We start from the raw sequence: 23,810 nt of genomic DNA, 5'->3' as shown, positions 1-23,810 counted from the left end.
AGTATTTTCGATCGTTTCGGTGTGGACGGAAGGCGAAAACGCTTCAAAAACTTGAACGAAAACGAAGTCCCATGCATAGGTGTGGACGGGGCCTTAACACATTCCCAGCTCTCAAAATTTGGTTTGTTTACTTTTGATGTTTTCCGTTCTTTGTTGATGATGTTTTACTGGCAGGATCTACAATAGGAATGCCACGTCATGCATTTGAACATTTTCTGACCAGAGATTGTACTCCGTATGTGCGAGGAGTTTCCCCCGAGAAAGTAAATTCACACAGCCTCTTGTCACGTTGTTTACATCCGGTATTGCGCTAAGAAGCGTCATATCATTGCGAAACGAAGATGAGAAATTCTCCTTTGATGAAATTTGAAATGTTTAAAACTTGGATGAATTAATGTGAAATTACTTCGTCAAACACGAGTGCAAGATGTACTTCAAATTATCCTCTGCAATTTATTTCTTCGGTTATGCCCTTTCCGTCCTTTTCCGGAACACGTCTCGACAAAAAATTTGATACACATGGTACTTAACATCCTTACACGTTGAAAGAGTGATATTGTGATTCACAAAGAGATAGAGACGGTCATAGGTCGAGTTTACGCATTGGATGTTTTATCGCTGACCCCTAGAACAATGTCTGAATTCTACGTTTTTTTGGAGCTGGAGGGAAGAGATAAGCGAAGAGATTGTTCGCTGTCTTTCTGGTGAACCGGACCTTTTCACAGTGTTCTACGCAGCGTTTTATTCAATACCGGTTTCTTTCCTATCTGGTTATCTGCCAGAGCTGATCAACATGTAGCCACAAAAATTGCAAAGTCATTTAGGGTGCTACAAATATGAAATCGATATATTTCCGCCACGTAGAATCCGCAGGAAACATAATTATTTAGCCGTCTCCGGCAAACCTCGCAAAATATGTTAAATTTAATACTTTCAATTTAAATTGTTGTCTAGCATAAAATCTAGACAATAAAACTCTGTTTCTCGTGATCTCCCGTCTCACAAATGACGAATTGCATATACGCCAAACTTTCAATTGCAAAAGAAACAAATATTGCTCAACAAAAAGCAACCCATTGAAAAGCGTTTCTGTTTTCACTCGGAAACTGGCTGACAGTTTAATCTAGTGTTGTCACGTGGTATCTGTTAAGAAATTTAAATACGAAAGGTCGATCGTTGAATCATAGCATTTTCCCGGGACTGAAGACGCGATCCGCGTTACAGTTCATCAAGCAACCGGCGGGAAGCGTTGTGTTTCGGTAGCTGAAGGACAAAAGACACCAAAATGGGAGGTCTGAAGTTTTTGATTTGCAACCAGAAGGACAAAAAACCACTGAATCCCAAAGAGCGGACACCACTTCGCCAACGGATTTCATACTGCACCGGCCACATCTTCAATGATTTGTGCTCCGCCGTTTGGTTCACCTATTTCATCGTTTACTTCAACAAAGTAGTCGGCCTTTCTACTACAGAAACAGGGCTTCTTTTCCTCATCGCACAAGGAGCCGATGCCGTTCTTACGCCTTTCATGGGCATCGGCTGCGACCGGCTTGTCATCAAACGTCTCGCTCGTTACGGCAAGAGAAAAACCTGGCATTTGTTTGGCACAATTTTTGTAGCGATCGCATGGCCATTTATCTTCAGCCCTTGCTTGGCGTGTTCAGATGAGAGTCCCAGTTGGTTACCGCTGGCGTACTATTCTGCTACTGTTGTTATCTTCCATGTTGGTTGGGCCGGTGTACAGATCGCGCATTTGTCACTCATCCCAGAGATTGCCAAACGACCTGGTGAAATTGTGGAATTGAACGCTGTAAGGTAAGTAGGCCCAATCAGATTAATGGTTGTTGATTATTAATTAGATTTTGGAGTTTTTTTTCTTAATCTTGGAATTACTCACGCATGCCCTAAAACAAGTTGAATCACACAAGAAAACTAAATATTGTTTTTGTTTTTCCCAACCGGCAGAAGAGTCTTCCGAGTCTTATAAAATAACTTCCTTGAAAATATTTTAAATTAGTTTTAATTATTGCTTTTTCGGCATTCCAGCGCCAAAGTCTCTTTACGTGTTACTGGAGCGCTTTCAGACATGCATCAAATCAGGACTTATAGAAATAAAATACATTATAACTGAAAATGTATATTTTTAAAACTTAATTGCCTTTCTCCCAAAGGTTGCATCGTAAAGGTTAAACAATCTTTGTTGAAGTAGTGACCACTTATAAACTGTCTTAAAGTTTTGTTTATAAACAAACAGTAATTGAAAATGCCTAGCTTAAAATAAATAGTTTGGCAAGAAATGATTGTCTACCGCGGTACCGGAATGAATTAAATTTTCGATCTACATTGTGGTTATGAACGGAAGGGATTTTAGAAAGTCGTTTCTGTTTTATAGAAGCAAAATGATAGAACAGGGCGGTCACCGTTTTTAAATGTTATTTAAACCCCCCACTTGGGACATAAAAGCTTGAAGTTTGCAAGAAAGCGCATGCTAAAAGCTGGTTTCAACAATCAGGCTTGGACTAAATTTACAATATATAAATGTTGATTGAGCATAGTATAGTAAGCATTGAGATTATTTCAAAGACTTCTAATTTCGTCTCTTATCATTTTTTTTTTTTTTTTTTTCAGATCTGGTCTAACGTTTGTTTGCGGTATTTTCATCTATGTGGTCACGTGGATTTTGCTCGGGCAAGCGAGCGAGGAAGGCATCAGTCACAGCCTGTGGAAAGAATTCACGGTACAAAGTTTATTCAAAATTCAATAATCATAAATGTATAGCCATTTACTCTTTAGAAGAAGTCATAACTATTTATTAGATGGAAGAAAAAGAGCATTGGGCACACTTAAACCACGTTTAGTTATCCTCAAGTAAAGAATGAAAATGTGCGTTTTGTGGACCTAGTTAACCTGGATAGCAGGCGTAAACAAAATGGGGAGGGGGGGGGGGGGGGGAGGGAGGACGGGGATGAAAAGAGCGGGGCTCCGTTTACGCCTTCAACGCAGGTTAGGGCCTACTTGAAACTCGCAACATGTATAAAGTACTCCGAAAAAGCCAGGAGAAATGTCAGAAAAGTGTCTCAAACTTTCAAAAGTTTGTCTTTCTGCTAGCTGCAGTGATGTCAACAGTGTTTTGTGTTTGTTGTTTTCAGCAACTCAGCCTGATCGTTGTAGGAACAGGGTTTCTATTTTCGTTCGTGTTTCACTGGGGCACTGTTGAACCTGCGTCTTCAGCAGGGACCCGCAGAGAGGAGCAGGAACAAGGTAAGCTAGTAAAAATTAAAAATAAATCAATATAAAAGAAGCTTTACTTCTGATATTTAATTTCCTCGGTAAGAATTTTGGTCTGGCTACGTGTGGCGTGTAAAGTAGTTCGTTTTTTTATACTTTGATAACTTCCATATTTTATGTGCTCTGGCCCTTGGGCATTTTCAACGAATTTTGAATTTTTTAATCTGCCCAAATTTTATTGATAATTACTACGAAAGTTTTCGTTCTCTTGACAAGCAAGCAGATGAGGTCGCAAACTGTTAGCTCATAATTTGTCCCTAATCAATCAGCTCTTCTTCACACGACTGGTGATTTTTATGTTTTTCTTTTCACTGTTTCCGTATTTCCATTTTTCATTTTATTTATTTATTCCATTCTAAAATTACAAAGATAAATATAAAGTAAACAAGTAAGAGGAGAAATGGAAAAGGGAAAAAATATAGCAAGCTAATTAGATGCCCTTGTTTAATTGACAATAATAATTAGGGTAAAAAAGTTAACTTAACATAGGAGAGGAAGAGGTATGATCTACCAAGCAATCAGTTGTGGTGCTCCCAGATCTAAAGCCATATTGATTAGATACTAAGATATTCTCAGTCATAAAATAAAATTTTAGTTGATTAAGAATGCACTTCTCAAAAATTTTACTTAACGCAGAAAGGACTGATATGGGCCGGTAGTTATTGCACGAGGAACGAGAGCCTTGTTTGAAAATCGGGATAACCTTGGCAATTTTTAAACTATTTGGAAATATACCTTGTTCAAGTGTTTCCGTATGCCTATCGTTAGTCCTTTTTTCCATCTCTTTACTGGGCTAGTCTCTCGTCCTTGAGCCAGCTACATCAGAATTAATTTAAAATTTATTTTTCTTTCCCAGAATCAGTGGACGAGCAGTCTTCTGAACAAAGTCTCTGTGTTGACATAGTGGAGAGAGAAGCAGTGCCACACAAACCCAAAACATGGCGACAGTGGTTCAAAGATCCTCGTTTTTACGCGGTAAAATGAAGTTTCTGCTCTGCTATTTTGCGCTTTTGTCGTCTTTGAATTGTTTTCATTTTATTTATTTATATATTCTGATAAGAAAACATTTCGATTGATTACGAGCGAGATGAAAACTTTTGCACGAATTGAGTCCGCCTATGTATTTAGTTTGATTTTTCTTTCACGAATGAAAAGCATTCGTGGAGTAATCAGTCCAGTTTATGCATTATTTATTTGTTTATTTATTTATTTGTTCACTTTTTTCTTTCAGATGGGTGTTGTTTACACGTGTACACGTATTACAGTAAATGTTTCCCAATCGTATTTTCCATTTTATCTGACGGAGACGCTTCATTTTCAGAAGGTGAGATGAACAGAACATTCCAACTTCTTTTTTTCAGTTTGAATCTGTAGACTCAGGAAATATGACTGAACCAGGGAAGTACTTTACCGTTTGAGTCACAAAGACCGCAAATACCGCCATATGTTTGAGATGGCTTAGCTTTTATTGAACGAAAATTCATATGTAATAATTGTAAATGATAACAGAAGAATTCGCTAGCTTACCTACTGCTAAATACGTTTTTCCACCACAAATGTAGAAATGATATTACTGCATTTTCATCCGTTTTCGTAGCATATGCTCAACGATTAAAAAAACTCGTCAAACTTGATTTCCCATCTCTAGTCTCAGTTTTTAACACAACCCTTTCTAATTAATACTTTCTATGTTGTCTTTATCCTGGTCACAGGAGGCCATTGCATATTTCCCCCTAGTCATACTGATCAGCGGTGCTTTTGCAAGTGTCATTGTCAAGAAAATCAGCAAGAGCCTGGGTACCAAGGTAAAGTCACTCGCACCCTCGTTTAATGCAGACGCTTTCTGTGGACATACATAAAGCTTGGGTCTTATAAGCTTCAATACACGAAATCCGGGAATACTGAGAAAAAAAACATTCTTGTTCTGTGTCGAAACTGGTAGGGAGCAGGGATGGCACAGTGTTGAGAGCGCTCGCCTCTCAGTAATGTGGCCCGGGTTCGATTCTGGCCCGGTGCCATATATATGTGGGTTGAGTTTGTTGTTGTTTCTCGCCTTACTCCGAGGGTTTTCTCCGGGTTCTCCGGTTTTCCTCCCTCCACAAAAACTAACATCTCCAAATTCCAATTCGACTAGGAGAGAGCGTCCGCATGAAAACCAGCTTGGGCTGATATGGCTTCCTCTCTAAATACTGTAATTTAGTAGGCTTTTCATTTTGTTCTCCCTGTGCTAAGGAGAAGCTAGTTATTGAGCTAAGTGCTAAATATCTATCTCTTTATTATGTTTTCAGTGGACCTTTTGTATAGCCTGCATAGTTGTCCTTGGTGCATGCGCGTGGTTCTATGTTCAGACTGTTTCTGGTCGTAATGGTGTGTACGCGGCCGCGTTCATTATGGGCTGCGGTAATTCTGTCATGCTCGTGACTGTGTTGTCCATGACCGCTGACATGATTGGAATCGACAAGGTAAGACAAACAATGACAATACACTTGGTGCATTGCAGTGAATAAGTATAATGCCTGTGTTTCCCTTTGAAATCTGAAGGAGAAGGTTCTCCTGTTAACACAACGTTTATGTTTCATTGCAACCAAACAAGAGCTAGAATCCCGCATTTGGAAGCTAATCGGGAAACATCTAGCCTGCTAGTGTCGTCAGTATAAGCAATTTACGTACCCTACCCACCTACCCACCCACCCACTCAGTCCCTTAACTTATTATCTCGTGAGTCAGCTCAAGAATTAGATAAAAACTAATCCACGTAACTGCGATCGCGTTTCACGGTGTCTGTACTCTTGTCATTGCGCTCATGTTTTCCTAGCTCAACTGACAATGCCAACAAACAATGTGAAGCCTGCCCTTTGAAAACTTCGATTAACTTTAATTTGAAGCTTTGTACTTGTCAACGTATATAGTTCATCTTCGTTCACTGAATAATAAGACGAGCTATACAGAAAAAAAAACCCTGAGTTTTCTCTGACCTCATTTTAAAGGCCTCTGGAGGTTTCGTTTACTCTGCCATGGGTTTCTTGGATAAAGGATTCGTCGGAGTGGTTGTCCTTATCATACAAACGTTCTACCCCGATAGCCCTGAAGGGTATGTATTATCCTGGATGTCGTGTTCGTTGATTAGCTACCACCGTGACATTCACTTTAATTTTCTTTAATTTCTTACGCCCCGTTCACACTACGCCGGAGAAATTTGAAAACGCAGCTTTATTATTACGGTTAAGCCTACCGTTCACACTAATCCGTCACGAAAACGGAGCTTTTCAAAAACTTTTTCCAGCTGGGGGAATTTGAAAACGCTGGCTTTGCGTTTTAGTATGGACCGAAAACATTTTGAAAACGGAACTCTTTGAAAACGATGGCATCGCGATAATGATGTAATTATTATCCTGGCCGAGTTTCCCGGCTCTCAAGCAAAAATCCAAAATGACCGGTGATTGTTACGTTTTCAGATTTCTCCGGTGTAGTGTGGACGGAAAACATTTGATGCGTTTTCAGAGTGAACACACTGTTTTCAAATTTCTCCGCGTAACGTGCACGGGGCCTGTTTTTTTGACCGTGAGTTTCTACTCGAAACACTTAAAAAATGACATTTTTGGTGCTTCCAAAATATGGCGATTGTGACAGTGAAGTTGTAAAGAAAGTGTCACGATTGTGACTGCCCTTGAGCGAATGTCCGGTGAGAAGGTGCAGAGAGGAGAAAATAAAACTGCAGCTACAGAGTAGAGTTGGCACCACTATACAATTGAATATCTACATCTTTCATCTTTTGAACGATTGTTAGGCTTACATGAAGATATCATAAGACAAAATATCAGGATATCAGCATGCACTTTCAAAGTCAATGAAAAAAGCGTTTTGTGGACACGAAATGGTAACACAAATTATTTCCCATTTGACCATATATTTTCGTCATTTTTTTCAGAGTGATATGCGAAGAGTGTAACAGTTATGTACGTCTCGTATTTACCTTGGCACCTGGGATATCAGCTGTTATAGCCTTGGTGATCGTTGGACTTTGTTTCAAGTCAAAGCTTTTATTATCTTGTCGGCCGAGAAGTAAGTTTCTTGTTATATGTACACACATTTAGTTTGATTAATGCGAAGCTGTGTTCAGACTTGGTTCCCGAGCACTGGTGCCTGGGCAGTGGCACAAAACATAGTACTGCGTTCAGACACTGGGCGGGTACGGGCACCGTTCCGGAACTCTGGTGTGAATTGGTGACTTCACATTAGTGCCCACTGGAGCGAGAATCTTTTTCGGGCACCAAGTGTGATCATAGCCAAAGATCAGATCTATGAAGATATGTAAAAATCAAGAAAATATTCCGTAACTAGTTGATCATTATCTTTTTCTTGAAACCTATCTCCTTAAAACTTTATTTATATCGCAGAGACAATTTAGATATTGATGTTTCAAAAACCCAAAGAAGTTAAGTCTGTAAAAGATTTTTGTAAAATTTCAGTTTAAAGTCCATTGGGTTTGCCTCTTTGTGTGCCAGGAAAATTGATAGGAAATTGGATTCCTAGATATAGGAATTCCAATATTTTAAAAAAGCTGGGTCTTTTTTTTTCGACGAGACTTACTTCTCTAGCTTTGTCACCAAATCGAGAAGAGATCAATCAAACTTACTTCCAACCTGATATCTAATATTTTTTCTTCCAGTTGAAAAGATTGATCAGAGTACACAAACGACAATGGAGAGTATAGATGATCTGTTCAAGAAGATTGCTGATCTGCCCAGTTCAAATGTGTAAATGAAAAGATCAGAAGCCATTAGAGACAAGACCACGCCCGCGAGTCTCTAGTCCTGCTTTGCGGTCTCCACAATGAGCATGCTTCAGGAAGACTCCAGAAATCTATCATTCTCGTCCCCATTGCTACTCGTTTTAAAATGTTGTTACGAGTAGCTCCCTTTGTTTCGCCGACCACGTGACCAAAAGAAACGGAGGCACTGGGGACGAGACTGGAAATCTATTAAAGTTGTCTAGGGAACGCGGGCTCAGGACCAGAGATTGTTTAATTGGGAGTTGAGCTGCGACAAGAAAATATATACCGTCTTTAGATCCGTTATTAAATGCCTGCCTGTTAGTCAAAGAGGATAGGAATATTAGAATAATAGTTATAAAAAAAGAAACATAAATCTGACAGATGACAATTGTTGCCACTCAGAGAGAAAGACAATAATCTTCGCTTTATTAGTAACTTTTGATCTGAAATTTCAGAAGCAAAATGCTTAGCTGGCTGCAATTTAATTTATTCATTTAATGTAACTTATTTATATTTTATGGTTCGATGAATTATTATGTACTGTATAAATTAACACTTATAGGTTTCCAATTATGTTGTTATAAAAAAATAGTGACAACTCTTTTATAATATATTTTTCAAAAGCGAAAAGTCATCAGTAATGGAGGAGACAACAAAAGAAATTTAATTTAAAAAGAAAACACTAGCTGTAAAAATTATCCCCAATCGCTACTTTCGGAAGGTCAGAATTTTTTAGCAGGAGGGCGGGAGTTGCTCTTTTGGCAGAGTACCTAAAGCGTGTACCATATGTGAGACGATTTACCTGAACTGAAAAGGAGAAATGTAATGTAAATTTGTATTAAACCAGAAAAAAGTCTTATAAGCTTTCTTGTTTGAAGTCTAAGATACGAAAGCCATCAAATCAGTTTGGTACCTGCAGCTTCTTGTATCTGTTGACTGTTGTTTCCAATGTTGCTAAGTAACGAGACAAGTAAAAGTTGCGTCTGACGAAAGGGACCGGTTTGTTACTTTTAGAAGTTCACCCGTTCGAAACCATTACCGTATGATTTTTTTCACGATTGAAATTTTATTGCTACTCCGATTCCTCTTGGAGGTGACCTTGGGCGGTAGCGAGGTTCGGTATTTTAATTTACGGTTAACTCGTCTTTGAAAGCTTTGCCTTGCATGGGGTATCTGGCGCTCTCCTTCCCAGTTTCTTTAGGCCAAATTATTTACTGATCCTGGAAACCTCTCCTTGAATCCCTGGTGTATCCGCGAATTGTACTAATATCTACACTTCTTTTTTATAAGAATGTTTTAAGAGAATATCGAGGTTGAAATTTGCGAAATTTTAAGAAAATTTCAACAAAAAACCCGAGGCTGGGATTTTGAAAAGAATGTATTTTTTTGTGTTAAAAATTTGTAAATACAATACAATTATATGTTTTTAACTAAGCCGTATAAAATTCTTCCCTTCCCTAAATGGCAAAACTGGCCAAAAAGCATAAAAAATAACATTAGCCGTATGTTTGATGCCAATGGCATTTCTGCAAGAAGTCATGTGCGTGATATCATGCTAGGATGCCTGCAGATACTTCAACACCATCCAGACACCGAATACATTCGAAAACAGAAATGTTACACGTTTTAATCTAAAAGGGATCACAAGAATATTTTCAGCCTAAAATGGGCAGAAAAATAAGAATATGCAACCTCGGCTGGGAAAAAACAATATTCTTTTAATACATAAAAAGAGAAAGAGTGTACGTGAGGCTGCCGATCTGACTCCGGATTTTAACTTAGACCTGCCTGAACATATTGGAGAAAACGTTACTAGATCAAAATAAGTCAGACTGATCGTGGAACTCGTTGACAGAATAGAGGTTGCAGAAAATTAATCAATAAACACGGGATATGGCTAGACTCCTCTAGAATTGAAAATCACGTTTTCAGACCATCACAGACATAATTTTCTTCCGTTCCCCTTTCACTACTTGCGATGTTTTGGTGAGGTTCTGTGGGGCTCATTTCAGACATTTCCCCTAGTTTCAGCGGTGCTTGGAAGGTCGATACCCTATAGCCTGTACATGCGCTGCGGCACGAGCAAAGTGAAGCTGTGAACTTCACCACTTCACCTTTGCTCGAGCCGTAACACATGAGCCTTTACCTCTGCCCGGGTTGGTTGGGGGGTAGGGGGGGGGGGTGGTAAATAGGTATGTGCAGTCCCAAAGGGTATTTCGGCTTCGCCCACAAGAGATCTGGGAACGAGATTAGGTTTGAGAGCTGTTTTGGTCTGAAAAAGGGCATAGATTTGACTATACTTGTCTGAAATGGGGTATGGTGTTCACTCTGGCTGCATGGCATTGGGTATCCTGTTTACAAGGAGCTAATTTTTTCCGCATTGCATTGGCAAATTTGTAGCCCTTTCCTGGAAACATGGATCCGGGCTTTGTACGCATATCTACGTGAGGCTGACCATATGACTCCGGATTTTAACTTAGACCTGCCTGAACACATTGCATAAAACGTTACTAGATCAAATGAAGTTAGAATGATGCGTGAAACGGCGTTGCTAGAAGAACTGAGGCTGCAGAAAATTAATTAATAAACACCGGAGATAGCTAGAATTGAGTCTGTTGCTGACATATCAATATTCTTCTGTTCCCAGTGCCCAAAAATTTTGGTAAGGTTCTGTGGGGCCCTTCTCAAAATTTCAGACTTAGCCTCTACTCCCTTTCAGACGTGATCTAAAATTCGACACCCTATATTAAGCCTCACACACTGCGTCACGAGCAAAGGGGAGTTGCGAGAGACGTGTCGGCGAGAGAGCGCGAACCTTCGCCTTGACTCGTGCAGCAAAGCATGAGACGGGGGGTACTCTCTTATATGAGTTATGTAGGTCTGTGCTGCCCAAAAGGGTGTGGTTTTTGAGCTTTTTTCGTCTGATTTGACCATTCTGGTTTGAAATAGGGTACGTTTTTCACTCTGGCTGGGCATAAGGTATCTTGATAACAAGGAAATAATTTTTTACCGCTTCAACATTGGCAAATTTGTAGCCCTTCTCAAACGTTTACGCAGATGGAAGCCATTTCTGGTTAGCTGCGTTAATTTGTTGGAGCCTTGCATTATAATTTGATATGTCAGAAATGGGTTGTCGATTTTTAGCCTCGGTCCTGAAATAGGGTATGGAAAATCACAGATTTTGTTTCTGAAATAGAGAAATTGCTTTGGGTTCGCGTAAACTGTCTAAAAGGCCTTCAAATGTCCGATGTTAAAACTAGAAAAAACCATACTCAATTTTCAGACCATCGACAACGCGACGGAGTCACACATACCACCGGTTATTATAGGGCGTAATCCCCTCCCGGGGGAGGGACGTGAGGGCCGTTTTGACCTCACGTGGCGCTACACGTGAAATTTCCAAGGTCAACAAGCTCCATAAATGTTACGTTCCTATTTGCCTCTAGATGTGAGTTTCTAATCTTTCCATAATTCTGTTATCACAAACCATCATTTTACACAAAATTTCATGAGTGAATAATCAGGTAAACAATTATTGACTGGTTCTTGCATGCCTCCAATATTAAAATTCTGCTCGCTGTCACTCGGCGGATCGGATCATACCAGCTTAGTAACTTCACGTGATCACATTTTCCGTTTGCTTTCATTTATCAACCACATTGATAAACCTTTCATAATCCCGTCAGATCAGCCGATTTGAAATAATATTTTTGCTAACAAAGACCGAATCGTCCCAGCGAATCATCTTTCCTCTAGGGTTTGACCTTTAGCGCGTGACTTGTCAAATTTAAATTCCGCAAATGGCAAGTTTACTCTAATAGCGAAAATTCTACATAGAAATCGCGGCTTGACAAATATTTTAGCGTTCGGTAACACGTCTAACCTCTGAAATAACGTATTTATACCACTTTTAATCGATCTTTAAAACTGCATGTTGTTTCAACTCGATGGAATACTTTCGAGTGCGTTCCCGTGTCCTCTCTCCTGAGCGCTCGTTACCCGAACAGCGGGTCGCAATCGAAAGTGGTGGTGCGGCAACTATTTTTAAACGTATATTCCTCTATTTGAAAATGTTGGATGAAGATCCCAAAAGAGCGAACTTGAAGTTGTAAACAAAGTTAGCAATGAACAAAATGCGCTTTTCACCATTGTTCGTGGATCGAATTCAGTTGAAGGCAAATTATAAAAGCTAAATTTTCTTTGTTTATGAAATGTACATAAACAGCCGAAAAGCCACGCAACTAAAAAATAAATAGAACACGTTTTTTACATCGGAAAGGAATCGTACTGGAATCTCTGCTCGCTACGGACGAAGCTATGGAAAATTTCACCGAAAATTGCTGCCTTTCTTCCGTCGCGTTTCCTGCCTGCACTAATTGTCATGCAAAATTACTCAGTGAAATAAACCTTCAGATGTTGATTTCATCGCTTTCCTCAGGGGCGATTAAAACAGTGAATGATGCAAAGCGCATGATTGGCTGATTTTTTTTCCCTACACTTCTTTGACAGCTGTCAATATAACGTCGTGAAAACAATGGATTATGATGAACGCTTCCAAATATAGCAAACAATTCAAAGGGCTTTCCTTGCCGAAAGTATTATGTCACTTCGCTCAAGTTCTTTTCCAACATCCTTGAAAGCGAGTAGCATAGCTCCCACCAGTTTTGCTTGAATCTTCTTCATTTAGAGAGGAGCAGGGAAGACTCAAAATGGTGTGGATATGCGGACGTAATAAACCTAAAGAACAGCTTGTTCATAAGGAAGAAAGAACTTCAGTGAAACAAAAAATCTGCTATGGAGTGGGACATGTATTTAACGATCTTTGCATTCAAGCTTGGTTCACCTATCTCATCATATTCTTCAACAAGATAGTCAAAATTTCCGCCACAGGTACCGGTTACATTTTTCTTTCGTCGCAAATCGCGGACGCGATATCCACGCCGTTCATAGGCTACGGTTGCGACAAATCTCTCTCCAAGAAAATTAGCAAGAAATACGGCAACAGGAAGATATGGCATTTATTCGGCAGCGTTGGAATCGCGCTGATTTGGCCCTTCGTGTTTAGCCCGTGTTTGGTTTGCAAAGAAGATAGCCCTGACTGGGTGCCGGTCGCTTATTATGGAGTATTCGCAGCCTTGTTCAGCGTTTGTTGGCCTATGGTGGAAATCAGCCATTTGTCTCTTATGCCGCACGTCGCTAAACGTTCAAAAGATGCCGTGGAACTGAGCGCAATAAGGTGAGTTGGAAATTTTTTTTATAAAATTCTGCTTGCAAATCGACAGGAAATGGAATTTTCCGAGATGATCACCGTTGGCGGTGTGATGTAAGCCGTTGGCTTTGTTCCAAGCTTGGTTTAAAATCTCGCTTCGCTACCGCTACTGAAAAAATATTTTATCAAGTTGCATTCATGTCAAAACAACAACATTGACTCCGATCCCCTTGGTGAAATTTCTTTGCATAAGCTTCGAATAATCATGTGGACTTTTGAATCGCCGCTGGTTTCAGGGAAAATTTTTTTTGGTATTGCATCATTTATTTGACAAACTGGGTTTTCCTTCGGCCCGGCACGGAAGGCGACCGGAACGCGAAAAAAATTACTGTCATGTGACCAACGTGTCTTGTGACTTCAGATTAATTTAGCATTTGAATCGCAAGAGCAGATCTTTTGTTCAGCGCTATTAATAACAAGATACGCTTCACTGAAGCCCTTGTTCACAAAATCATGCAAAACACATGATATTGTCTTGTACAAACCATTATGTACGCAATGTCAAAATAAAGTTGTTTTCGAGAAAATGCGAACCTTGAACTTTAAGCCGATATTTGCTTGTCGATGCGAAACTGATAAACAATGCTTGCTTTATTGCACAGCTAATAGCAACCTAATTGCGGTTTCGAATGAGCAGGCCATGGAGAAATATTAAAAGCTAAATCGAAATTGTTAATAAAAAAACCGTTTAAATTGCTGTCCCTATGAAATTATCTCTTAGGGTCCGGATATGAATGTGATAGGCACAATACGTAGAAGCTTTATTTTATTCTCATAAAATTCATTTTAAACAAATAGGTTGTTTACCACTCGAGTAATGCCGGTTGAATACAGCATAGACAAAAAATATGCCCTTTGGGAAGGACGATATCTCGTTAAAGTGCAGATTCCTTGCATTTGAATATTAAAGCTGTTTCTGATCTAGCGCCCTCTCATTTCCTCCGTTAAAGCCATCACTTTCAGAGCAGTTTGACCATTTTCTTTCGATCGAGTGAAAACCTTTTCGATGGATTCATTGGGAAACCGTAGCATTCAATGGCTTAACCTTGGCTATATTTCGTGCTGTGCCGGAGTATTACAACGCGTTTAATTAGTTGCCATAAAAAAAATTAATCACCTTGGCCTTGAAGGTTTAGGTCAATTTCTTTGTTGCCTCAGCTAATTGGGCCGGCAAACGGTTTCAATTTTGAAAGGGAAGCTTCAGTCACTTACGCACGTTCTCCAACAGCGTTGAAATGAGGTTAGAACAAAATGGCAGCTCAAAGAAAGCTTGAGGTGCAACTCACTGTAGGCTTGACCCTGTTTGACCCGAACCATGAGTGTTTTTCCAGTTGTTGAAGGACCTGCTGCGGAACACCCTTAACGATGGGAAATGTTTAGTTTTCGCAGTAGAAAGCCAAGTCATGTGAATTAAATGTAGTCTCGATATGTGCCTTTATTCAAGAAGCGCTTTTGTACACGATGATGTAGTTGTTGTTCCTCTTTGGATGCCTTTAATGAGAGCTAAACTGCGAAACAAAGCGTAGTCTCATAAATTCTTTAGGAAAATGCTATTTTTTGAAACTCCAATTTCTAAAACTTGGCAATTATGACCCTGTTATTGCTATATCTTATGCAAGAAACTGTAGTCTAAAGGTTGATCCTTCATTGCGTTCGTAACATTTTTTCAACCTCACAGATCCACATGCTACACCAATTTGCAGACTGTCAGTTGAGCATCAAACGAAAAATATGCAACTTTACCGCTGAAACGTTAACAGTTCTCGACAGTATAAACATAACAGAACTTAATCTACGAGTTAGAAAGCTTTTCTGCATTTCGCACTCTTCTTTTAGAATTTAGACATTTGTACAACTCCAGAAACTCTACATAGGGGGTTTCAAGATTTTGAAATCTTATAACGTCATTTCCTGTGATCAATATGGGTGATCAAAAATAATTTCTATTTCCCTTATCGTTATCTAGTAAGAGGCAGCTGTTAAAAGATGAATTGAAGATTATTTTTCTCTTTCAGCCCTAGGTTATGCTATTAAAACTCGTGTGTCTTTAAAAAGGATTGCTTCAGTGTAAGGTGACTACTACTTACTGTGACTGGTCACATATTTTGTTCTTCTTCTTTGCGGGAAAAGTGATCAACGGAAATTGTCTTCTGGCCTTCTGAACTCACTTGTGGGACGTGTTAGCCTCTTTAAGAGTCCTTAATATTTGGGATGATCAGAAAACCTGCAATTCGTGACTTCTGCCATGATTTCTGTCAGTTCTTTTAGCCCTTCAGTTCATGACGAAAAACTCAACAAAAGTGTTTTTAGTTCAAAAGATTGGAGAAAGAAACTGAACCACTCAGTATTGTTGGAAGCTTTTTTTTTTCTCTGTTCATTCTTTATTTGCGCGAGGAAAAGTAAATGTTTGCTCTATTTCCGTGGGCTGAAAAATGTGCCGGGAATTCTCTCAGGAAATCCGCAGTCGATAGAATAACAACAACACACACACTGATATGTTTTTAAAACAAATCCGTCTATCACATCGCACTATGGGATTAGCCGACGTTTTCTTGATAGTATTTAATTTAACCAAAAAGAATCTCTTCAGTTGTCAGCTATTGAATACACCGAAAAAATCACGAGTGAACTTATGAATGTATCCAATTTTCTCAGAATAGCTTAAAGGAGATATTTTTGGACGTCAAATGATATCTGTTTTAAAACTAAACCGATACCTTTAAAATGGTGTTGGTTTATAGTCTTGTGGTTATCCTAGGGTTATGCGAATTTAATCCGACCTGCACGTTTTAAAAATCATCATTGAGAAGCATTTCTTCAATGATGACAGATGTAATTTTATCACAAATTCAGTTGTTTGTTTGCTTATTTTCTCTTCAAAACATAAAACAACCACCTAGCCCCTGTTTTCTCTACATTGAAAGCGAACACTCGAACATTTTGTCTTGGAGGTTACCCAGTGTTTTCCGCAGTTCCTGACACTGGAACCAGGCTACGCGAATTTAGTGCGGCGTAAGAGAAAAACCGTTTTCCTTTCGTCTCTTTTGTTTGCGTTTTACAAGGCGTAATGCACTGTTGTGTCAAGATGACTATTGTGCATGGGGTACACATCACAGCCTTCAATCTCTATTCAATTCGAACCCTGAACCAAAATTATCATGAGTTGCCTGTGACGCGACTTCGTAAATGTACATTTTAAATGCGTTAAAGAGTGAATTTCTCCAGTAGACGTTATCATTATATTAAACAAAGAGTCGGCTTGTCCTGTAGAAATCTTTTTTACAAGGTTTTCGCGGTAGAGTACGAAGCGGAGCCCATGGGGAAGAGACGTGTCTCTTTGTTTCAATGTAGAAGAGCTGGGGAGGGGGGGGGGGGCGGGGGGGGGGGGAGCATGTTTGTATGTTGCCAAGGGCCCGTTTATCGAAAACCCTGGAAACTTTTCCGCCCCGCAGAGCCATTTTTAGTCAATCTGTATCTACAAACAGAGAGCTGCATGCGCCTAAAACTTGTATAAAGGGAACCTTTCTTTATATTAAGGATACGTGAATAAATCAACTCTGTAATCTTATGCGCCCACTGGCGCCTCGAGAACTGAAAATGATGTAATCATAAGGTTTGAGATTTTGCCCTGGCTTTCCGGGTGTGAAAACTTTTCGAGACCTTCGAGAAACGGGCCTCAGGACTTCACTTTGTATGAAGGAAACTTTGTTACAATTACCCCACTCAATGTCACAATCTCTTCATCTCCTGATATCTTCTTTCTCAAAGCTTATCAGCCTTTTAATGGTCTGCCTCTTCCTCATTTTTATCCAGGAGAAGCCTAGGAACGACTTTGATCATAACGGACCAAACCCCCGAATTTAATTCCAAACAAAATGTAGTTTCTTTTGTTCTCCAGATCTGCACTGAAGCTGGGATGTGGAGTGTTTGTGTATGTGGTCACTTGGATTCTTCTGGGACAGAACAGCGAAGAAACTGTGGACGAATCAGCTCAAAAACAATTTACGGTAAGGAACCACAGCTTCCAAGGCGTTATGGACTAACTTATGATCGTTTTGGCCTTGATAAATTTAATAACCCAACCCAAGTTGTGCTAACTGCGATTTTGAAAAGGTCATAACATACCTAGATTACAGGGGAACAGTCTTTCACAAAGAACACTGGGGTTTTTGAGCTTACTTCAAAAATCTACTTCCAATGCTTCCAGGTTTCCGTCAGACAGCATCGACTGGAATAAAAACGTTGAATATCAGCTGAACCAAACCAGACAGAACTCAGTGTTCCGTTCCATAACTGCATTTTTCTACGTTGGTTGCATATGATCATTTGTCCTGGTTTGTTTGGTATTTGTTTCTAACTCTATATTTCACTTTTTTACTTTTTAGTATCAATCTATAATCGTAATGCTGACGGGAAGTTTCTTCGCCTTAATATTTCACTGGGGTGTAGATGAAGCGGACCACTCACCAGGTATGAACACAGGGTTACACTGCTGACCTGTACATTGTAAAACATTCATAACGAACTCCTAATTGTTTTAAGAAGCGTCCAAACTACGCCGGAGAAATGTGAAAACGCAGCTTTATTTCTACGGTCAGGCCTACCGTCCACACTAATCCGTCACGAAAACGGAGCTTTTTGAAAACGCTCTTCAAACCGGAGAAACTTGGAAACGCCGGCCTTGCGTTTTCGTGTGGACGGAAAACATTTTGAAAACGGAGCCCTTCGAAAACGATAGCGTTACGATAATATTGTGGTTTTAGTCAAACAAGTCCAAAATGGCCGGTGATTGTTGCGTTTTCAAATTTGCGTTTTCAATAATGTGGACGGGGCCTTAGCTCATTTAACAGTGACAGGACGCCGTGCACCAACCATCAGAACAAGAAAAACGAGTAAACTTGACGCTATGTTCTTCTTAATCGTTTTTACTTCTTTTCTTTAGAGCAAGAAAAAGAAAAACCTTCAAAAGCTCTACTCCCAGTCAGTGCTCCAGAGTGTAAAGACCTAGAGAAGCAAGCTCTTGAAATCGAACTTCAGAGACAAGAAAACCAGGAACAACAGAACGACAGTAAAATGACGTGGAAACAATGGTTTAAAAATCCTGACTTTTATAAGGTAAAATACAATTCTTATACATAGTTGTCACCAAAAAGGGTGTTCGACATTGATTTTCACAGCCTTTGTTCTTTAATTGACGAACTTGCTGGTACGATTATCCCTTTCAATCAATCAATCAATCAATCAATCAATCAATCAATCAATCAATCAATCAGTCAGTCAGTCAGTCAATCAATCAATCAATCAATCAATCAGTCAATCAATCAGTCAATCAATCAATCAATCAATCAGTCTTTATTTACAGAGGGTAAAACACATAATAGTAGTTGTACAACTTATAAACTTGTGGCCCTTCCTTTATTGGAAGGGTCCGGTTATGTCAAGTCTCAGATGTTGTCTTTATGTGTGGACCGTGCCTCCGTGTTCCTTCATGGGAGGTACAACCTCAGTAGGGGCTACGAATTCTGGGCCTGGTCCCTTTATCGAAGGGTCTCTTTGCTGTCGTCGTGACCATGGCTCAGTGTCGCGTTATGTGAGTTATCATTAAGTTGGAGTTCTACAAATAACTGATGAAGTGCATCTTCTCTTTCTATTCCAGATTGTTTTGATATACATGACGACGCAAAATGTAGTTAATCTGAACCAGTCATATTTTCCAATGTACTTAACAGATACACTCCATTTTGAAAAGGTGAGTATTTTCTTTCGTTTCTTAGTGTTCATTTTCCTCGTGTGTGTGTTGTTTCAGTGAGAGATCTAACCTCCTTTTTTGTTTTGTTTTGTTTTGTGTTTTTTGTCTTCTTTAACAGGAAGCTATTGCTTACTTCCCCTTAATGATTCTAATCAGTGGAATTCTTACAAGCACGATTATAAAACGACTGAACAGATACTTCTCCAACAGGGTAGGTTGAAATATCTGGCAATGCTATACATGTAAGCTTTGACTTCAAAAAGCAGATTCTCGCTACTGTTCTCCATAAATTCGTTATAGTACTGGATGGGAGAATTTACATATTTATACCACTCTTCACTTGTATGAGGAAATACAAGTGACTCAGTAGTGGGAAATCGTTGCATGAGTAGAATATAGAAGACTACTTCATCTAAAACACTAGGATCATTCTAGAACTAGATTTTTAAACTGGTTAAGCCTAGACTGTTCTCGCAAAACTATGCGTCCTAAACTACGAGTAGTCCCTCTTTCGCTTATTCCTTCGAACTTGACCGTAAATGAACCTTGAGTAAAAAATGGCCGCGCGAAATCCCGGGACCAAGAAGCGCGCGCTTCTAGCCCCCAGGATTTTGTACGACCATTTTTTCCCGCGGTTTTGTTTTGCGTCAATCACGACGGACTAAGCAACAGAGGGATTACTCGTGGTCTACATGTGTCCAGACAATCCCAGCGAGCTACCTAACGTTTAAGTTGTACTCTTGTTTACGGCTGCCCTTGTATTTTGTTTCAGGTGCTGTTTTGTGCCGGTGCGGTGATTGTTATCGGTTGTGCCACGTGGTTTTATTTCACCCCCCAGTCACAAAGAGATATGATCTACGCGCCAACAATCATCATGGGCGCGGGAAACTCCATGATGTTAGTGACGTCACTGGCCATGGTGGCGGAAATAATCGGTGATGACAAAGTAGGTTTGCCATCCCAAAATATAATTATCATGAATATATATATCCGTCAGTTGAGGATCTCTGTGTTCCCATCTCGCGAGAGCTTGACAAGATATCATTTATCACTATTGATCATTTATCACCATACTATTTTTTTAAGCAATTACAGAAACATTTAAAAATGCAAAAAGCGACTCTTTTGTAACAGCCCTTGTCTTCTATAAACTCGGGCGTTAAGAATGTTCAAACTCTCTTAGTTGCGTGAAAACAGGAAAAACGTACATTGATTTGGTTTAATATTCAATGAGTATCATTAAGTCAATTTTTGTTTTCCTTAAGAAGTATTCTTAACATTCATATATTCCTTTTCTTCTGCAGAAATCTAGTGGTTTTGTGTACGGTGTTTGTGCTTTGATGGACAAAACGTCCCTTGGGTTTATAGTGTTAGGACTGCAAGAAAATTATCCCGAAACAAAAGGGTGAGTTGATTTCATTACTGTTGCCTGTTCAGTTTACCGGCCTCAATGGATGAGGTTTCTTTTTCCATGTTTCTAAAGACCATAGGTCTCCAGAGACAGTCTCTTGCGTTGACTGAAAGGGACTGGTTTACAGAATTGGGGAAAACTAAGTCAAACGGATTGAATTCCTGTTAACTTGAAAAACCGACTTTTTTCAAGTTTGTTTCAAATTCTATGAAAGTGTCATTGCTCAGCTTTCATCCCTTGATGTTTATATGACCGTTATTTTGCCCAATTCAAGACTGTTGGTCTGTTACTTTGAAGTTTAGAGCTCATAATTAACGAAACTAAACCAAATAACCCGAAATACCTTGACTTAAATTTTGTATCTTGACTGTTCAGTTGATACTGTTCGAGAGTTTTCTACCGTTACTGATCCCATACATTACACTGGAATTTTTTTCAGACCCTGTGGCGAACCTTGTGCCCAGTACCTCAGAGGCGCATTCTCGGTATTTCCTGGTATCGAGGCTCTGGTCGCTTTCTTGATTGTAGCCTTGTTGTATCGTCCATCTTCCAACAAAAATATGAAACGACGAATGACCAGTAAGTGTTTACGAATAGATATACTTGTGAAACTATGAAATAAGGCCAAAATACGCGCTGGAGAGTCTAGCGGGACTGTCACTCCCACTGTACATGGTTAACTTTAGATTTTTTCGGGGGGCTCCAGCGTATGTGTAATAGTTCCAAGCTCAAACTTAGCTTCACTCTTAGCCGTTATTTTGGACTGTCGCGCAACGCATAATTGAAAGAACTCTGCGTGACGATCTAAATAACGCTTGCGAACTTGGCGTGACCACTTTCCACTTTGCTCTTTTTGTTTCTAGCGACACGAGAGAAGCATCTCTTTTAAACAGATTATAATAACCTAAGTTAGCTTTTGTTACTACATTTTAACGTACTTGCCTTACCCTTTTGGGACTCACCGTATAGAGGAGGACTGGAGATAGAATTAAAGTAACACTGTGTTGACCTGAGTGTGGGAGGGTGGCCGCGTAGAGAGGGGGGAGGGTTGGCATTTGACTTTTGAGGGGAGATGGGTGATTCGGCGTAGGCATGATTTTTTTAACCCTTTCATGCACTAGGTTTTCTTTTTTAAAATCAACCACCACCACCCTATTTGTATGGGTAGAAAACGAGGGGGCGACTGCTAATACAGTGAAACCTCGATATAACGAAGGGCCAAGGGACTGGCAAAATATGTTCGCTATAACGAGGTTTTGTTATATCGAGGTTCTTTTCCTGATATTTTACTATTACTGTGGCGAAGAATATCGTGTCGTTATAAATCGAAGTTCCACTGTAGTGTCAGAGTCTCAAACCGCAAAATACTTTCTAGTTTCAGGTAAAGAGGAAGTGTACATTGACGATATCGACTTTAAAGTACTGCCTTATCTGAAATCGACAGAAGTGTAACATTGCAGTTAATACCTCTCCAGACATCCATTGCTCTTCCGGTTCACGTGATCAGAGTGTGTTGTGAATGTGATGAGTGCAAAGGGCAAAGAGCAAAGAGCAATCGCGCGATTCCGGCCTATGAACACGTGGACCTAGACATACGCCTCAAAGGCGAAGTACCAATTGAACATCTATAGCAAAAAAAATGAATTTCAATTTGGGACATTGCTGGTGTTTTACTCATAATATATAAAAACCTTTCGAATTATGTTAAAGATCATTTTTAAAATTGAAGACAGAATTATTTATACCTCACTGGAAAAGTCAAACGGCTCGTACCTTTTTTAGAAAAGAGGATTTTTGAATTGAAATTGATAATTTATATTATGGGTAGTTAGTTAATATAGTGGTCGGGTAACTTCAAAGCCCTTGTTATCGTTTTTACACAAATACATTGGTTTGGTTATGACTAGCACAAGTTAAGGTCTTAAGTTTTGAATAATCGAACACTTGCAGATAAATGCAAAACTAAAGGAGTAACACAATCATTTGCAGTGGTCAGTATTTAACTCTAGTTTTTCGAGCCCGAGCAGATGAGCCAATCAGCGTGGCGTGCCTCAGCCAATCAAATGCTATAAAAAGATGAAGATTGGTCCCAGTCCGTTCTCCTCTTGATTTTGTGGTTGTTTGGTTTCTTGCTGCCGGTTAACAACGTTGTTTTGTTTTTGTTTACAATGTCTTTGTTTGTAACTGAGTTTTAATCATTTTGGTTAATTTAACTAAAGGGGTGTGTCGCTCATGTGACATGTTCTCAGTCAGGTCGTTTATAAGAATCAAGTTACCACCTCTTGGCATCACAATCTTGCCCATTTTCAACATCCGTATTCCCCTTAAACATCTACATAGATGCTTCTCCTCTGTTGTGTCAAATACATGAAGGTTTCCCTTGATTCTGAGACTACTTTGAACGTGGCTCAATAGCTGACCCAGCCTATTTCATTTAAAGTTCTTTCATACTCAAATATTTGGTACTTAACTTTTTCAACTCTGGCATAAAAACTATTTGTATTGAAGAAAAGTGTGGTTTCATAGCGAAGGGTGTGTACCGGTAAACTTAATTAAAAGAGTTTGCTAAAATAACTTTCCTGATTGTGGTGTTTCCTTCGCATGAGATGTACCTAATAAATTATTCACTCAAATGTTACCGTCACTCGAACGTGGGAAATTGCAGGCCCTGTGTTGTGGGAGACTGGGAGAAACTCCGTGATAAATTCGAAGGTTTTGTTAAGTTGGATAATTCACTCTTCCTAGAGATTACAAGCTAACATTGCATAAACGTGTGTAAACTTGCTACCTAGGTGTATGCCTTCCTATCTATCTGCCTTCCCACCTCCCTACCTGCTGAACTTCATTACTTACTTACTTACGTACAGCTGTTTCGAAAAAGGTTGTCCGAAAGTGAAAAAGCGTACGCGGATAAGGCCTTAAAAGGTATTATTGGCAACTTTAGGCTCCGTCCACACTACGCTAGAGGAATTTGAAAACAGAGGTTTCACTCTGAAGACGCATCAGATGTTTTCCGTCCGCACTACGCCGCAGAAATTTGAAAACACAACAATCACCGCCGGCCATTTGTGTTCGAGTAAACCTCTGGCTAGGGAATATCATACATACATACAACGCAAAGCCGGCCTATTCAAATTCCTCCGGTTTGAAGAGAGTTTTCGAAAAGCTCCGTTTTCGTGTAGGATTAGTGTGGACGGTAGACCTAACCGGTAGACCTAACCGTAGAAATAAAGCTGCGTTTTCAAATTCCTCCCGCGTAGTGTGAACAGGGCCTTAGCTTATCCTTGTTTGATCGAAGCAAATCAAACACCAATTTATT

General features: G+C 39.6%; 2 protein-coding genes across 2 annotated transcripts; both read left to right on the top strand.

Moving 5' to 3' along the window:
* Nucleotides 1-795: 795 nt before the first annotated feature.
* On the top strand, nucleotides 796-8,980 carry LOC110046675 (major facilitator superfamily domain-containing protein 12-like). Its single transcript, XM_089273498.1, has 10 exons — nucleotides 796-1,815; nucleotides 2,629-2,737; nucleotides 3,150-3,261; nucleotides 4,145-4,263; nucleotides 4,520-4,612; nucleotides 5,001-5,093; nucleotides 5,577-5,750; nucleotides 6,276-6,379; nucleotides 7,217-7,350; nucleotides 7,958-8,980. The coding sequence occupies exons 1-10, from the start codon at nucleotides 1,286-1,288 to the stop codon at nucleotides 8,047-8,049; spliced, it is 1,560 nt and encodes a 519-aa protein (XP_089129624.1). The 5' UTR covers nucleotides 796-1,285; the 3' UTR covers nucleotides 8,050-8,980.
* Nucleotides 8,981-12,637: 3,657 nt separating this feature from the next.
* LOC110046625 (major facilitator superfamily domain-containing protein 12-like) lies at nucleotides 12,638-23,065 on the top strand. The gene is made up of 10 exons (XM_020752313.2): nucleotides 12,638-13,298; nucleotides 17,230-17,338; nucleotides 17,717-17,801; nucleotides 18,274-18,446; nucleotides 18,988-19,080; nucleotides 19,199-19,291; nucleotides 19,853-20,026; nucleotides 20,385-20,485; nucleotides 20,931-21,070; nucleotides 21,867-23,065. Exons 1-10 carry the CDS (start codon nucleotides 12,772-12,774, stop codon nucleotides 21,941-21,943), a joined length of 1,572 nt encoding a protein of 523 aa, XP_020607972.2. The 5' UTR covers nucleotides 12,638-12,771; the 3' UTR covers nucleotides 21,944-23,065.
* The last annotated feature ends 745 nt before the right edge of the window (nucleotides 23,066-23,810 follow it).

Source organism: Orbicella faveolata, unplaced genomic scaffold, assembly GCF_042242905.1.
Source record: "Orbicella faveolata isolate gen_17 unplaced genomic scaffold, um_ofav_v1 contig_35, whole genome shotgun sequence".
NCBI classification, from domain to species: Eukaryota; Metazoa; Cnidaria; class Anthozoa; order Scleractinia; family Merulinidae; genus Orbicella; species Orbicella faveolata.
The sequence above is the reverse complement of the archived record's forward strand: the minus strand, read 5'-3'. Positions and strand labels throughout refer to the sequence as shown.

Coding starts and splice junctions, on each gene's coding strand:
- LOC110046675 (XM_089273498.1), top strand. CDS start 1,286: ATGGGAGGTCTGAAGTTTTTGATTTGCAACCAGAAGGACAAAAAACCA. Junction 4,613..5,000: donor AGACGCTTCATTTTCAGAAG/GTGAGATGAACA, acceptor TCCTGGTCACAG/GAGGCCATTGCATATTTCCC. Junction 7,351..7,957: donor ATTATCTTGTCGGCCGAGAA/GTAAGTTTCTTG, acceptor TTTTTCTTCCAG/TTGAAAAGATTGATCAGAGT.
- LOC110046625 (XM_020752313.2), top strand. CDS start 12,772: ATGGTGTGGATATGCGGACGTAATAAACCTAAAGAACAGCTTGTTCAT. Junction 17,802..18,273: donor TGAAGCGGACCACTCACCAG/GTATGAACACAG, acceptor TCTTTTCTTTAG/AGCAAGAAAAAGAAAAACCT. Junction 21,071..21,866: donor TATGAAACGACGAATGACCA/GTAAGTGTTTAC, acceptor AATACTTTCTAG/TTTCAGGTAAAGAGGAAGTG.